This window comes from Montipora foliosa, chromosome 10, assembly GCF_036669935.1.
Source record: "Montipora foliosa isolate CH-2021 chromosome 10, ASM3666993v2, whole genome shotgun sequence".
NCBI lineage: Eukaryota > Metazoa > Cnidaria > Anthozoa > Scleractinia > Acroporidae > Montipora > Montipora foliosa.
This window is the reverse complement of record NC_090878.1, coordinates 9,947,023-9,962,680: the sequence shown is the minus strand read 5'-3', so window position 1 is coordinate 9,962,680 and position 15,658 is coordinate 9,947,023. Positions and strand designations below refer to the sequence as shown.

Sequence of the window (15,658 nt, the reverse complement as noted above, 5' to 3'; positions counted from 1 at the left end):
ACAAAGTACAACATCACCAGCTTTCTTAGATGGTAATATGACTCTGGAAACGAAGCAACCCCACGCATCAAATTTTTTTTAAAGTGTCCTTTACTGTTTTTGTATTTCGAAAGTAACTGGTAAAAATTGGGAATTGGGCTACACCAGGCCTCAGTTTTTCAAAAGGTGGATAACGCTATCCACTGGATAAATCACTATCCAGCGGATAAATACTAGCAAAACCAATTGAGTTATCCAGTCGATACTAGAGTGATTTATCCAGCAAATAGCGCTATCCCGCCTTCGAACAACTGGAGACAGGAGTCCATCGTGATGGGAGGCACAAACTGAAATTCAACCGTGTTAAATCGTATCTTTATTTATTTATTTTGATTATCTTTTTCTGGTTCGCAATCGTTACTCGATCAGACAGATCCTGAAAGATTGATATGATGTGAAACACAAGGCATCCCTTATGTAACAAAATTGATGGCAATGATTAATTCTGTTTTCTTGCTGTAATTTTTCTCTTTAAATAAATAGGTAAATATTTTCGCATATAACACTGCGTTTTTATTCATAAACAATAACATGCTAGAATAATTCGCCTTTAACTTAAACTTATTTGATAATATATTGTAAAGAAAGTCATTTTTTACCCATTTAAAACATCGTATCCAGCTAAAAAACAATTTGATTGTTAAGGATTTTGTATTTTAATTTTTTTCTCTTATAGATTTAATTTATATATATTTAAGAACTTCAGTCAATGTTCAACATTATTCCTTCCTTTTTGCAATATTCGGATCTTCACACGATTTGGAGTAATCATTTTCGTACGTGACTTTTAATGCTAGAGTTACTCGGAATTTTTTTAAACTTCATTTTTGGTCAAAACTATACATAAATTTTATGCGTAAATTTGATGGATACATTGTCATTAATTTTAGGAAGGAAGACTATCTCTAATAATTTGTAGCGATTTTGTCGAAACAAGAAAAAACTCGCTTTACTTGCCCAGCAACAATCCACTGCAATCTTTGCTTAAATCAGCTAGCATATTCGTTAATATGGGATCAGAACTTTATCATTTTCAATTTTGGCTTTCCTCTTATGTGAAGTCGATGTCCTTTGGCGTTCCGTTTAACCAACCTTACATAATACAGCTCGGCTGTAAATGACAAATAACACAGTAAGGCCTCAACAACTAAAATTGTTCTATTAAAATAGACGCATCCCTTGTCACATAGTTAATTTAGCAACAGGGCTTAAGACTGCTTCTTGTCATTGTCTTCGTGTTCATGGTCATTGCTGTTGGTCGTCGAGGCTTCCTTTTGTTTTGCCATTGGCACTTTGGCACAGATCCTAAACGAAAATGAAATAAGTGTCAAATAACTTAGTTTATAACAAAGTGCTCTTTTAACAAGCCCTGCGATTGGCTTAAACCTTGTACCCAATAGAACTCAAAGAACTCAGCTCACGCAAGCACAACCTACTTTTGTTACGTTTGTACAATCTTAAAAGCACGCTGATTGGCTCAGGGTCTAAAGGGCTGCTGTTTGGCTCTTGATATATGAGAAAAAAATAAACACGATAAAGGCTTGTGGTTAATGCAACGAAGAATGGCCAGCTAAAATAATCCCTTCCTTCCCCTCTACCTGCTACGCAGGGAACGCAATGCCGCGGGTGACTCGAACCTTCAAGTTAGGATAGTTTGGAGCTATTGACCGTAGAATTTCTCGATCTTAGAGTTTTTAGCAATACGAGATATCGCAGGTTCGTATTAATACTAAGGCTCGGGCAGCAGTAACATAGGTAACGCCGATAAAGAGGGCATGGCTGCGATATTGATTCTGTTTCTGTTTTTGGATTGAACTTTTGTTTGCAATCGATCGATGGTTTTTGTGTGTGTGTGTGTTTGGATGAAACATTAGGGAGCTTAAGCACGCGCGTTTTTGAGACGCGGACGGCAACCGGAAGAGAACATTTCGAGTGCCAGGATAGCGGTGTCCCCCATATTTTTATACTAATCATTCTCTAATGGAGAAAAGATACTTGGCAATGTAAATGTGTTTGTGTGAAGAAAAGTTAAAAGGGAAAACAGCTCACTTCCGCTTGCCGTCCGCGTCTCAAAAACGCGCGTGCTTAAGCTCCCTAATGACCGTGCTAAACGTGCAAAGGCAGCGTTAGCCCAGTGGAGGACACATGCGCATCCTATTTCCTTGCACCCAATGTGAATGTCCTTGCGACTGACGTTTGCGTCTAAAATGAACTGGCCTTTTTGCGTATCGCGAACTTCGAGTACGTCTGCTTTCGTGTCAAACTAGCAATGAGTCCATCCTATGAGGATGTAGCATTTCTTACTTCTTAGTCACATCATCAATGGCGCTCTTTATTTTCTCCACACACGAGTCAATCTCTGTCTAAAAATACAAGAAATTAAGTGCATGAACTTATTATATCAATTTTATCTTTGCACTGTGTATGGTTCAAACATTTTCGTCTGTGAAATGGAAGCTACACGTGAATTAATTTGAGAATTCTTTCAACTTTTCTCTCTGGTTAGCCTTTTGGCTTCCAAAGTGGACACATAAATTATTATTATTTAGAGACTTCTTCACACTGAAGATGCAGACCTTCACGTAGATAAGGACACAGCTGAAAGTACAAAGTCTAAACGCAAAGATTGTGGATTCAGTATTTTTGATCGATTTTTTCGCTAAGGTTTACTTTTGCTCATGACTTTAACGGTGTGAATAGAGTTGAATAAGATGCAATCACAAGCTTAATGCTATGGACGTACTCTTTTCTTTTCGCTGCCTCCTTGCGCTTGCTCCTTCTGTTCTACGCATGCGTCAACAACAACGAAAGCTTTTATTTTGATTGATACACTAAATAATCTAATTACAGTTTTTAAATGAAAAAAGAGAGGGGGCTGGCTTCCTAGAATAAGACAAAGTTAAAAAGATAGGCAGCCAGTGTTGTGCGTATATATTAATTCAAATTTAGGTCGGCATGCACCACACACATACACGCAAACAAATACAACACAAACCCCAAAAATGAGGTTTATAGTGTGCTCATTGCTTCGTGTGTTTTCGACTAAATAAACTAATTAATTTCTTTGTACTTGAAAATCGTTTAAACTTAGGAAAGAAAACAAGGAATTGACAATTTACTTCACTTACCCGGTACATGTCGTAAACCTTTGGAATGGTAAATGCCCCAATGAATGCTGTTCAAAGTTTGAATAATAAAAGGAGTGGTGAAGTCGAAAAGCGCCACAGAGAGTTCAGACAATGTGAGGTTTAGCCTGTGGCTCAGTTGGGAAGCAATGCGATGAAAATTTGGGGCCGAAAACTGGCTGGGCGCCGAAGCGTTCCTAAAACTTTTCCTCGTTTTTGCAGCATGATCCTGTGTACCTGTTATGCTCAAGTAAACGCTAACTTTTGCTGCGCACAGCCTCATGAAAGATTAAACAACAACTGAAACAAGTTTGCGCTTATTTTGAACAAAGGCGAATCTCGTAATTTCCCCATACAAATCTTAGTTGTTGTTTAAGTTTGATTGCCTTAAATGTAATGTTGCACTGAATGAGATATCAGCCAATTTCTCGGTTTTGATGCAAAACAATCAAAGCTTCCTAGCCTGTTTATGGTAAAACACAACGTCTTTTTATTCTGAATACTCACCGATAAAGGTAAGCGTTATTCCACTGAACCATTGCGCAACGTAGGACAGAATATACAGCGCTACCAGCAGCTATTAGGAGAACAATATATATTTTAAGTAAGATAAAACAAACCATTGTCTCTTTTGTGTCCACTTTGACGCCAGTAGCAAGAGCACAATCAATAGCTTTGCATATACTCATTTAGACTTTTGAAAAGTCCTTCGTCTCATGTAGATGGCACGCGGAACGAAGGACGACCGCTCGCGACTTCGCCGCTCGCTCATCCACTTTGCGTACGAAAAATCACGTTTCGCTCGCCAAAACATTTTTTTTTTCTAAACCGATCCAAGGCATCTTTGAAGAATGGATCCTTTTTTCCATAAGTGGGGTGTCAGTTTCTCAAAACTATTTTGTCCGTATTTGTGCTATGAGAATGAAATAAACATCATCTTTATGCTTCTTGAATATAGTTTTGAATGCGAAAAAGCCTGACTCTTTTATGTGAACGTTATTTTTTCTGTTAGGTTCTCTTGAATTTTTCTGAAAAATTTGAAGCAATCGATTTTGAGATAAATTTTAAACCAAACAGTGTCAGCGATTTTGGATATACTGCGTTTTGCATTTGTTATCTTCCATGGACGTTGAAAATAGTGTTTTTGACCTGAAATTTAGACAAAGTATGATATAAAATCAAAACGCGTTAAACAATTGAGAAACGCCGACAGCATTTTGTACATCGAACTATGTTGAAATAGTCCTGAAAATTTGAGCTGTATCGGACAAGTTGTAGCTACCTAAAAGGGCGACTATTAAACAATATTCTAAAGTTGAGAAAAAGCTAAGTAAAGTTCATACTCAAGTCACGGTATTGCCGCGGCCCTGCAAATTTGCTTTCAGTTTAGGGGCTTTTCGAAAATTGGATGGACTTAAATCTTTTACAAAGCGATACTCTACGTCATAACGGTTTATATTTCTGCAACAAAAAAACTATTTCAGAATTTCAGTTACCATTGTTATTCTTTCTTTCTACTAGGGAACAACTAACGTTACCTAATTCTTTCAAAAGTACAATCATCACCATCAGCATCGGTATCATCAGTTTGATCAGCTTATGATTTTAAAAACGGACACAAACGGGCCAAAGCGGAGTACTGATTTTGTACAACATGCAATCTTTAACAAGTGCAAACAGTCCTTTTATCAGTTAAAACGCCTTGGTGTTTGTCTAATACAAATGTTAGCTCCTGTGTATAGTTGAGTGGGTACCTAGAGTCGTGTTTTTGTTGATACCATTTGAATACGCTCGACGGAATTCAAACACGAACTACGACTAGAAATAACGGTACATTGGAAAGTGCCGGCAATTATTTTTCCTTGATTAGTTGTGTTTTCTTAACCTCTAACTAACCGAGCGCAAGGGCCGTACTGGGGAAAATTGGCCCTCGGTAGCTGCGGGACAGGCGCAGCGAGGCCCGTACAAAAACGATCGAGGGCCAATATCCCCTTGTACAGTCCCGCGCAAGTGAGGTTAGTAAGTTGTTTATTATATGGGATGGTTTCTTTTGAGCGATCGGACAATTCTACGCTTCGTCTTTCATCAGCGAACTTTGAATGGCTGTGCCTTTTACATGTAAAAGTAAGCTCTGCTTACTGTAATACTGATTGTACTGTTTTGATGAAAGAAAATTATATTCCGCTTTTTAAGAACTTTTTGTGTTGCGCTCAACTTGAATACACCATATTCGTATTCTCAGTATTGGACTTGGAACTAGCTTGTAATGGAGGCAAATGAGGGGGGGGGGGGGGGGGGAATGTATTACAAAGTATTTGCATTTGAAAAGACTTCCCCGCATTAGCCTCCATTGCAAGCTAGTTCCAGTCCAATCAGGCTGAGAATACGAATATGGTCAATTTCCCGGGAGAGACAAAAAATACGGAAACGGACCGTTTCCATGGTACTAATGCGTACTGTAAAATCCCGACCAAAAACCAGCCAATCAGAATGCTTCATTTTGCTTGCGAATTGATTGCTATATAATAAATTAGTTTATTATAGAGGTTTGTTGCCTAAATCTGTAATTAGTAATTGATAAGACTAACCTTGAGAGATGCAGACAAATCGTCTACCAAAAACAAGCTCCTTAGTTTTGTCGTAAATGAGACAGCCAATTCGGCAACTTTTTCACCAACTTTGTCCGCCTAGTAATACAAATATGTCCAATATCGCAATAGGGCTTTTTACAGTCGTTTGCTCAGTGACCAGTAGCCTATGAATGGCTGTGAGGCTGCCGATGACCTTGTATTGATACAGACCTCACTGCTTTTATCATGTAAATTGTGTTGTTGTAATTCTAATTAGCCGAAAGCACTAAGGTTTGTATCAAAACAGAGTCACCGGTAGCCTCATTTCCATTCTTGAGCCTGGTAACTTAGCCATAACTGTTAAGTGGTCCATTGGTAAGATACGTGTCGTTTTTATAAGCGTAACGAAGTGTCGTTTACTTTTCCTCAGGTTTTATATAATTAACCGTTCGCGTGTGTAGAAATACAGGAGATGTTTGTCACAAAGCTCGCCTTTCATTCGACTCCTACGAAAACCCTGCCTTGAATTTTACCCGAGCACTGACGGTAGCATTCTAGTTGTGCATACGTAGTTGACACCCGGAAATAAAGGAACGCTTCCTGAGGTTTATCAAAATTGAGTGTTTATCTCGTACTTGCAATCATGGACTTAAATGGAGAAGTGACGCCAAAATGTTGAGTGTAAAAGCATGCTTCATGGATAAAAAGTGTCTTTTCTCATTTAAAAAGAAAAAGACAACTCGTCTAACAGGAAGATAAGAATGCGCGCGCACGCCCCTCCCAACATCAAACAGGCGCTCATCCTGATTTTAATGGTCGCTGACTACATCAAACATAGGCTACGCAATACGCATACTTTACAGATGTCGAGCAATTCGTAAGCCTTAGTAGGATTAGTAGAAGCTATCGGTTACAAGAATTAGTTCGCGAGCGCCTTAAGCTGATAGTAGGTACATTTTTTCATGAATTGCTCTTCTTTAATGTACGAAAGAAATTTGCATACCTTGTCTTTGGGTACTTCAATGTCCTTTGATAGGTACGCCCTACATGAACGGTAAAAAAAGCAATGTCTATCAAACGAATGTCCCCGTTTCGAACTCGATCTCCTGAATATGTTAATTAAATTTTGTATGTCTAACGGTTATTTTACTGACACATGAACATTTCCACTGAGTTTTCAATATTCCAGAGAAATCTTTCTCTATATGTACAACATGATTCTCAAAACAAAACTTAACTATGCCAGCCTATTGAATGTTGCTGTATGTAAATGAGCGAGTTCTACCATGTGACCATCGACATTGAAAGTTGTATACTTTTCTGTGGTGCTGTTTATTGTATTTGTCGAAGTAGTTCTACCTTTTTAGTCAGTGGGCTCAATCCTGAAGTGTGACCATTCAAATGAAAGGTACTAGACTGTAGTTTCCTGTGGTGATGTTTATTGTGCTGTACAAGGTGGTTCTAGTAGTTTTTGATTCTGTGGGTGAATTCCTAAAGTATAACCATTCAAATGAAAGCTACTAAGCAATACTTTCCTGTGGTGCTGTTGATTATACTCTTCAAAGTGACTTTAACATTTGAGTCTGCCGGTGACTGAAAACCTGCTAAGCCGTTATTTCATGTGAAACTTAATAAGAAAAATGACACACAAGGCGGTAATAAACATTGTCAGGCGATGCATTTTAAATTTGACTTGAGATTTCGAATGCTGCAACACACACATTTTCGAAAGTATCCGTTATTTTGGAGAAGACCGTGCTGTTAAATACAATAGCAATAGCGAGAGATCTGGGTCGAACTAAAAATAGCAGTGATAAATTAATAAAGTGACAGCTTGTCACTGGTTGGATTGACATTTGTAGAGCCGAGTTGAGTTCCTGTATAAAGAAGGTTTCTTTTATCTTACAGTAGTAATCAGTTTTTCCGGACACGAGAATTTCAAAATGATCCCATTTTATATTGTGTCCCCCTAGCCAAGATATGATCAGTAATAGCTGATGTGTGTTCTTGTATTGCGAGGGATTTAAAATCTGATAGTTATATATGTAGTACAAGATAATCTGTTTTGGCTCTTTATTAATATAGAGGCTAGAAAGTTTTTAACTTAAAATTGCAGATAGCATTTGAGTCCTTCAAGTAATTAAAAAATGTACAAATAATAAGTGACGCACTTGAGTGGGTGTTCAAAGTCGCTCTTTGAGAAACCTGATCTGGCGGTCAATAGCAGTCTCAATGCTAGCATGGGAGCGAGGCAAATGAGTGCTATATTAGTGATGACGCTAATCACATTAAACTGAGTCAGGCAGACCAGCAGAACAAAACCGCTGACAAATACGATGGCGGAAACTTTGATGTCATGCCATAACAGGATTTCTTTAACGTCCATACCGCTCTGAAAGAGAAAATAAAAGGCAATGATTAAAGCCTGCATTTGACCTGGGGTCCGAGAGCAAGAGCGAACAAATTCGATTGATAAATATAGTTCTTCCTGCGCGTTTTCATTTCGCAGAGGAAAAGCCTCGTGGTGACACTCTGTAGCCAGATGTTGTTCCTTTTTCTTGATGCCGTATATCAGTGAATTAATAACATTTGACATTTACGGGATGTATTTCTCCAGGGCGACTCGGGTATACTCGGAAAGATCCGTGTGCTCCTTCGGCGGAGCTCGGAGTCGAACCTACGACCCCCCGATCATCAGTTCGGATTCAGCTCCACCAGTGAGTTGTGGAAGACTCGTGAGGTCCATACTGCTAGACTGAAATTGTGGAGATGGTAAATCGTATGACACTGTATAACCCGCGGATCAGGGGACACATTGTCTATGAAGAACCTAGCTAGATAAGCAACTTGCTAACCCCAAAATGCTCAGTTTAACGTAGGAGCAGGGCTGGCGCAGTTGTTAGAGGACTCGCTATAATAATCGTCTTTCATTTAATTTTGCATTCACGCATTTCAGTTGCATTTTGCCGAACATTGTTGAGCCCAACGCAAATGATTATTAGGGAGAAGATGGAGTTGTGTGCATCAGAAACCCACCAGTAGCACCAGTAGTCACCGCCGAACCGCTGGCATTGTGCCAGCGTGCACGGTCAGCCCAATAACTACCAACAAGGCTGTATGATGTCGGCAGTGTTGACGAACCATTACATTATAAATTTTGTAAGTGATAAAATGCTGACATTTCACTGGAAAAAAGACTTTTCAAGAAATTAAATGCAATTGCTTCGGAAATCGAAAAAAAGACCAAGTCTTTGCTGCTAGTGTATCTCGATGTTAGGTCGGGAAAAGCCATCGTCGGAAGATCGAATAGCTTAATGATGAAAAATTCGTCAAAAATTTGCATCAAGCGACTCAAAAATAGTCAATATATTTTATCAACTTTCCCTCAAAAAATAGTTCAAAAAAGTATGCAAGTATGAAAATTCTGAGCTGTTTTTAGGTGTTTTATTATGCTCACAACAGTGCATTGATTTCTGGTATATTTCGATTTGTTCTTATTATTTATACGAAAACAGAGGATCAAAGATCATTTTCAGTCTTGTGTCATAGCTAGCTTTTAATGTATGATCGATCACACCCTACAGAGGATTTGCATAATAACACATGGTAGACGAGAAAATTTTAATAGGAAACTTCGATGGTTTAGCTAAAAAATGCATCGATCGCCATAATTTGCCATCGGTTTTAAGAAATGCAAACGATAAAAACTCGAGCGTATCGCTAAATAGGGCTGACATTTTACCTAACAATAGTTTCTTCGTTGCGAACACCAAGACGAGTACTGTATAAATGTCTGTCGAATGAAAACCGCACAGTTTGCAACAAAAATGATGTTATTTCTTGCTAAAATCATAAAATCTCATTTTTAAATCTTACCTTAGCTAAATCTTGGATGGATCTGATTTACAAGTATCCGTGGACAAAGAAAATATTATAAATGTCTTTCACGGTAAGAATATGGACTCCAGAGGAAGGGCAGCTGATTGCTTGATATTAAATATTCAAAAATACTGCGGAGTTTCCGAGGAACTAATTAATTCCAACATTTATCGAACGCAGCTTTTCTTTCATCCAATAATTTAAAAAGTGGCAAATTCGTCTGCAAATACAAAGCGATCGCGGATAATTGAAACACAATCAGTATCTTTTAATTTTGAAATTGATGATTAAGTCATCGTTAGATTTTCATCTCGAAAGTTGATTGGGAGAAGTCAGAAGTGAAGTGAAGTTTAGATGAATTTCAGAGTAGAGAGGGAGGAGGAGCTTGAAAACGAACCTTGAAGGAGCGGATTTTAAGAGTGAGTTTTAAGAGTGATTTGGGTAGCCCCTTTTCCCCTCCCTAAACAATCGCTACGGAAACTGATCAGAGAAATACACAACCACAGGACGTGGGAGACGGTTACCAGCCTGGAGCTGGACGAATGACTGCACAGTGCATGATCCGACCACTCCTGAACCCAAAGTCAAAGTGCCATATTGGCACTTGAACTATGTTTCAAACAGGCAAGACCGCACAGGTGGAAAGGGAAATGTTGCTTTACCGCATTCATATTTTAGGCATTAGCGAGTGCAGATGGACTGGCAATGGCTTTGTGACAACATCACTGGGCAACACAATTGTATATTCAGGGAGGAATGATAATGACCATAGAGAAGGAGTAGCGATCATGATGTCAAAAGAGGCAAAGAAGAGCATGATAGAATGGACACCAATAAGCGAGAGACGGATGGTAGCAAGATTTAAATCCAGGTACACAAAGCTATCTGTTATACAGTGCTACACCCCAACCAACGATGCCGAGGAGGAGACAAAGGACACATTTTATCAACAGCTGCAAAAAGCACTAGATAATGTGCCCTCACACGATGTTCTGCTAGTGATTGGAGATTTGAACGCCAAAGTAGGACGTTCTAACGAAGGAAGGGAAAAGACCAGGGGAAAAAATGGATGTGGTGAGATGAACGAGAACGGAGAGAGATTGGCTGATATCTGTGGTTTAAATGATCTTGTCATTGGGGGTACCATCTTTGAACACAAAGAGATTCATAAGTTAACATGGATCTCCCCAGACGGGAACGTCAAGAACCAAATAGACCATGTCTTGATAAATGGTCGCTGGAAGCACTCTCTTCACAACGTCACCGTAAAGAGAGGCGCCGATGTTGGAAGCGACCACCACCTTCTTCTAGCAACTGTCAAACTACAGCTAAGAAGAAATCCCATCAAGATGGCAGAGAAGGGGCAAAGGTACAACATTGCTAGGCTGAGAAACCCAGATGTCAGCAAGAATTTCTCTATAGCTGTAAAAAATAGGTATGAGGCTCTAAGTAGCATCGATGAGCAGGCAGAAAGGGATGCAGAATCAGCATGGAGGATAGCAAAGGAGAGCTACTTGCATGCATGCGAATGTGTGCTAGGGAAGAAAAGGAAAAGAGATAAGAACTGGATAAGTGCCAAGACTTGGTCCCTAATCGACAAGCGTAGGGAGATCAAGGGAAAAAAAAGGGTCTGCAAGATCACAGAGACTAATTGAGAAACTATCAGCAGAGTACTCATTGGCTAATAGAGAAGTTAGGAAAAATTTACGGAAGGACAAGAGAATGCACTATGAGAACTTCGCCTCCCAAGCCGAACAAGCTGCGATAAGGGGGGAGCAAAGTGAGTTGTACAGAATAACAAGGGACCTCTCTGAAAAATTCCAAGGAGAATGCGATGCAATGAAAGATAAGGATGGGAAGAGAATCACAATCGAGGATAAACAGCTACAAAGATGGACAGAACACTTTAGGGAGGTCCTTAACAGACCAGATCCAGCAGAGCGCGCTTGTATATCTCAGCCCTTTGGAGATAAACTAGATATCGATTGTTCGCCACCAACAAAAAATGAGATTCTGAAAGCGATCAAGAGTCTGAAGAACAACAAGGCACCTGGAATAGATAACATCACAGCAGAAGTATTGAAATGATGAAGATGAGACTAAGTGATGCCATCAACACCATCTTAAGGAAGGAGCAGGCAGGCTTTAGACCAGGAGTAGGGTGTATAGACCACATTTTCACCCTTCGAAATATCATTGAGCAGTGTATCGAGTGGAACACTAAGGTACATATTAATTTCATAGATCTGGAAAAGGCTTTTGACAGCATCCACAGAGACACCTTATGGAGTATCCTGCTAGCCTATGGGTGCCCAGAGAAGATCATCAGCATTATCAAATGTTTCTACAGCAATAGACCATATTCGTATTCCCAGTATTGGACTGGAACTAGCTTGCACTGGAGGCTAATGCGGGGGAATATATTAAAAAGAATTTGCATTTGAAAAGATTTCCCCGCATTAGCCTCTATTGCAAGCTAGTTCCAGTCCAATACTGAGAATACGAATATGGTCCATTTCTCTTCAGTGTTATCCATAGAAAGAAGCTAACGGATTGGTTCAGTGTCAGAAGCGGGGTGCGCCAAGGTTGCGTCCTGTCACCCATGTTATTCTTAATAGCCATCGACTGGATAATGCGCAAGACAATAGGCATCAGATGGACACTAACGTCTTTGCTTGAGGATCTCGACTTTGCCGACGATGTTGCACTCGTGTCATCTATTAGAGATCCATTACAGCGGAAAACATCAGACCTCTCATTAGCTGCCAGCCAACTAGGCTTGTACATCAGCAGGAAGAAGACTAAGACAATGCAGCTTACGGAAACACCATTACCAGTGGACTCGCTTAAAGTCAAGCGAGTTCTCACTAAATTTAAGCCACCAAATCAGGTATCTTAAGTGAGTTGGCAATTACTCTCGGCCAATGATGAGGCGCTTGCGGTTATTCAAATCGGAAATACAATAGGCGTGCTATTTTAATTTTTATTGTTGTATAGGCGCGTGCTCTCTCCTCATTTCATCTTAGGTCGCTTAACGAAGTATGCAAACAAACCATGCACTTGAACACAGCTCCACTTGGATAAGTCACTATCTAGCTTCACGTCAGACGTCGGCCAAGGTTTTCACACAAGCATGTCCTTAGATGTGCTCAGAGTGTGCATATTCAAGGTCACTTGAACAACTATTCAAAATCTCTTCTCAGATTGAACCTCAGTGTTGGATAGCGCCGACGTTTTCCTCATCACACTTGTTGCATGAAAGCCAGTCAAAGCATCGCAGATGGGTATAGGAAATCTTACTTGATCATTTACAGCGATCCGTGAATTGATGAGTTGTTTGGATTTTCCATTTTCATCTCTCTGAGTCGGTGTCTTTGGGCCAGTTCACGGCTCCTACTCAAATAATTGTACTTTTTTAAAGAGCTTTAAATGATATCAACTTTCTGTCCACCTCTGAGACCCAAGGGCAGCTAGTCGGGACGATAGAATGTTCGTGGCGAAAGTTTACTACAAGAACGTGAAGAGCACCTGGGCACTTACTCCCAGAAGCGTTCGAATTGCCTGCTTCTGATTGGTCACAAAATTGTTTTTGTGACCAATTAGCGAAGAGGAGCGGCCTGGTGATTCTTGATCTTTTCTTACACGAAGTAGTTTTCCTCATCGATCGCCATTGTTGCTTGGCCTGTGCAACGGAAATTTTGACGCCGTAGAAAGTTTCAGAAGTCGTTCGACGAACATGGAGATGTAAAAGGTAAGCTTGGCGTTGTGTACTAGACAAGTTAGTGAGCAAAGGGGCAGAAAGTGAAAGTCGTGCATCCCGTATCAGCAATAAAAATTACTATACCTGCGAAAGATCCACCGCAAACATTTATCGGAGAGTGTTTGTTGCTTGCAGCCGTGCTTAAGCTTGTAATCTTTCCGGCTTAGTTCACGTTTTGTTCTGAAACTTTCCTCGAGAAGCTTTCCCCGTTGAACGCGCTAAGCAACTGTAGCGATCGATGAGGAAAACTACTTCGTGTAAGAAAAGATCAGAGTCACCCGGCTGCTCCTCTTCGGTGAATGGCCACAAAATAAAAGTTTGTGGCCAATCAAAAGCAGGCAATTCGAACGCTTGTGGAACTGGTTCGGTAAGAGTAAGTGCCCAGGGCCCTTCCCTTATAGTAGACTTTCACCACGAACATTCTATCGTCCGTAGCCTGCGTAGCATGGCGGTTTTGGTTTGCTAAGTAATAAAGGGCGGGCGAGGGCAGAAAAACCGCGAGGAGATTGGGGCGGGAGATTCATTGCATACAGCACCACAGGAAAGTATTGCTCAAAAGCTTTCATTTGAATGGTCACACTCAGTATATATAGGATTTCACCCACAGAAGCAGCAAAACGTAGAACCACCGGTACCTTGTACAACATAATAAACATCACAACAGGAAATTACTTTTCAGTGGCTTTCATTTCACCCATCGGTTCAATAGAATAAATATTCAATGTATATTCAACGTAATAGATCTGAAGAACCATGGATTCATGGACCCACCTTGTACTGAGCATAATAAAGTTAACAGGAAACTTAATAAACTATCAGAGTCAATGGTCATGCACCCAATTATTTAATGTGATTGAATTTATCGGTTTTTACTTGTGCTTTGGGACATTAAAGGAAAACAATTACGAGCACTCTTAATTCCAAACCTGTGGTCTTTGGCCTACAAACCAGCGTGACTTATGAATTAATTAATCAGTATATCATGGATACACTAAATATCTCAATGGGACCAAACCCTATATTCATCAGCATGACCGTATACTGTGAGAAAATAATACATAGTTTTGGCAAATGTTTTCAAAAAATAATTCTAGATTTTGAGCTTTTCAAAGTCGAGTAAATCAAGGAAACGTTATTCAAGCTTCTCGTTGAATGTGTGGGCGGGCTATTATAGAAGGAAAGTAAACTCATCTACGAAATTCATTTGGAACAAGGCAACCGATTGGATGTTTACAAACCACTTTGCATTTTAATGTGGTTCGCCGCCAGCGCTACAAACACTGGACGTCAACATCTTTGCGTCTTTTTCAAAACTCACCCTGAATTACAAAAAAAGCTGAAATCCAGAGGGGCTCTATTGAGGTCTTAAAGCAAACTGATGAACTCGTTCTCTGCTGTAGATTATAAGTTTGGGAAAAGTATTTGCAAAAACTCAGTTTGACTTTTGCAAGTTGAATATAATTTTTGTAAACTTTAATATACAACGAAATTAAGTCGTTATCTGGGTCTAGATGATTACTAAAAACATGTGCAAAATTTTGATTTCTGACAGCGAAAAAGAGTCGGAGATTTTTTTTTTTTGTATACCATGAAGTCTATTTTGCGATAAAATGTGTGGTAATGATTGCTTTTTTCTAGCAAAAGTGGATGAACTAAACGAGGTAAAATTAAACCAGATAAATGATCGACACGAAATTGATAACTTCGGATTCTGAAAGTACAAGATATCGTACAGAAATAAAGAAAAAGGTAAGAAGACAAAACATCTTGAGTCAACAGGATATTTACTATGGGAATTAACGATCTACATTCTTACAAAATATAAAGGAATCAATGCTGAAATGATTCCTGTCTTTTTTTTTTTATGGTTTCGAATTCCTTAGAAAATGCAATCAAGATTATTATGTCAATAATTGCACACCTGTGTATAGATAGCTGAGTTAGCAAGGACAATAATGAACGTGTCCGAAAAAACATGAACAAAATGACTGAAAATCATAATAATTCGGTTACAATAATCATGATAATAATAAGCTTGACTTTTTGAAGTCAAGCTTTGAAGTCAAGCTTTTGAAAGTCGAGCTTATTACTACGCTAATAGTTTAAGAGCTAAACAGTTATGAGTCGAGTCTATAGCTGCTTCCACTCCCACAAGATTTATGGTACAAACAAGGCTGTAGCTGGGATCATTTGATTGTAGCGATTTTTCATCTATAATAATAATAGTAATTATTATGGTGCTATTTTAATAATAAAAATTTATTCATTAGTTCTTCCTCTTGGTG

General features: G+C 39.3%; 2 protein-coding genes across 2 annotated transcripts; one reads left to right on the top strand and one right to left on the bottom strand.

The window, feature by feature from the left end:
* Positions 1–338: 338 nt before the first annotated feature.
* Positions 339–9,876, bottom strand: LOC137973228 (reticulon-1-A-like). Its single transcript, XM_068820002.1, has 8 exons — positions 9,611–9,876; positions 7,906–8,126; positions 6,738–6,777; positions 5,753–5,851; positions 3,672–3,741; positions 3,168–3,214; positions 2,344–2,402; positions 339–1,344 (listed from the first exon to the last, which is right to left on the bottom strand). The coding sequence occupies exons 2-8, from the start codon at positions 8,118–8,120 to the stop codon at positions 1,248–1,250; spliced, it is 627 nt and encodes a 208-aa protein (XP_068676103.1). The 5' UTR covers positions 8,121–8,126; positions 9,611–9,876; the 3' UTR covers positions 339–1,247.
* Positions 9,877–10,224: 348 nt separating this feature from the next.
* On the top strand, positions 10,225–11,268 carry LOC137972509 (craniofacial development protein 2-like). Its single transcript, XM_068819262.1, has one exon. The coding sequence runs from the start codon at positions 10,225–10,227 to the stop codon at positions 11,266–11,268; it is 1,044 nt and encodes a 347-aa protein (XP_068675363.1).
* The last annotated feature ends 4,390 nt before the right edge of the window (positions 11,269–15,658 follow it).

Coding starts and splice junctions, on each gene's coding strand:
- LOC137973228 (XM_068820002.1), bottom strand. CDS start 8,120: ATGGACGTTAAAGAAATCCTGTTATGGCATGACATCAAAGTTTCCGCC. Junction 5,852..6,737: donor TTGAAGTACCCAAAGACAAG/GTATGCAAATTT, acceptor TTGTATTACTAG/GCGGACAAAGTTGGTGAAAA. Junction 2,403..3,167: donor AGGTTTACGACATGTACCGG/GTAAGTGAAGTA, acceptor TTGTATTTTTAG/ACAGAGATTGACTCGTGTGT.
- LOC137972509 (XM_068819262.1), top strand. CDS start 10,225: ATGTTTCAAACAGGCAAGACCGCACAGGTGGAAAGGGAAATGTTGCTT.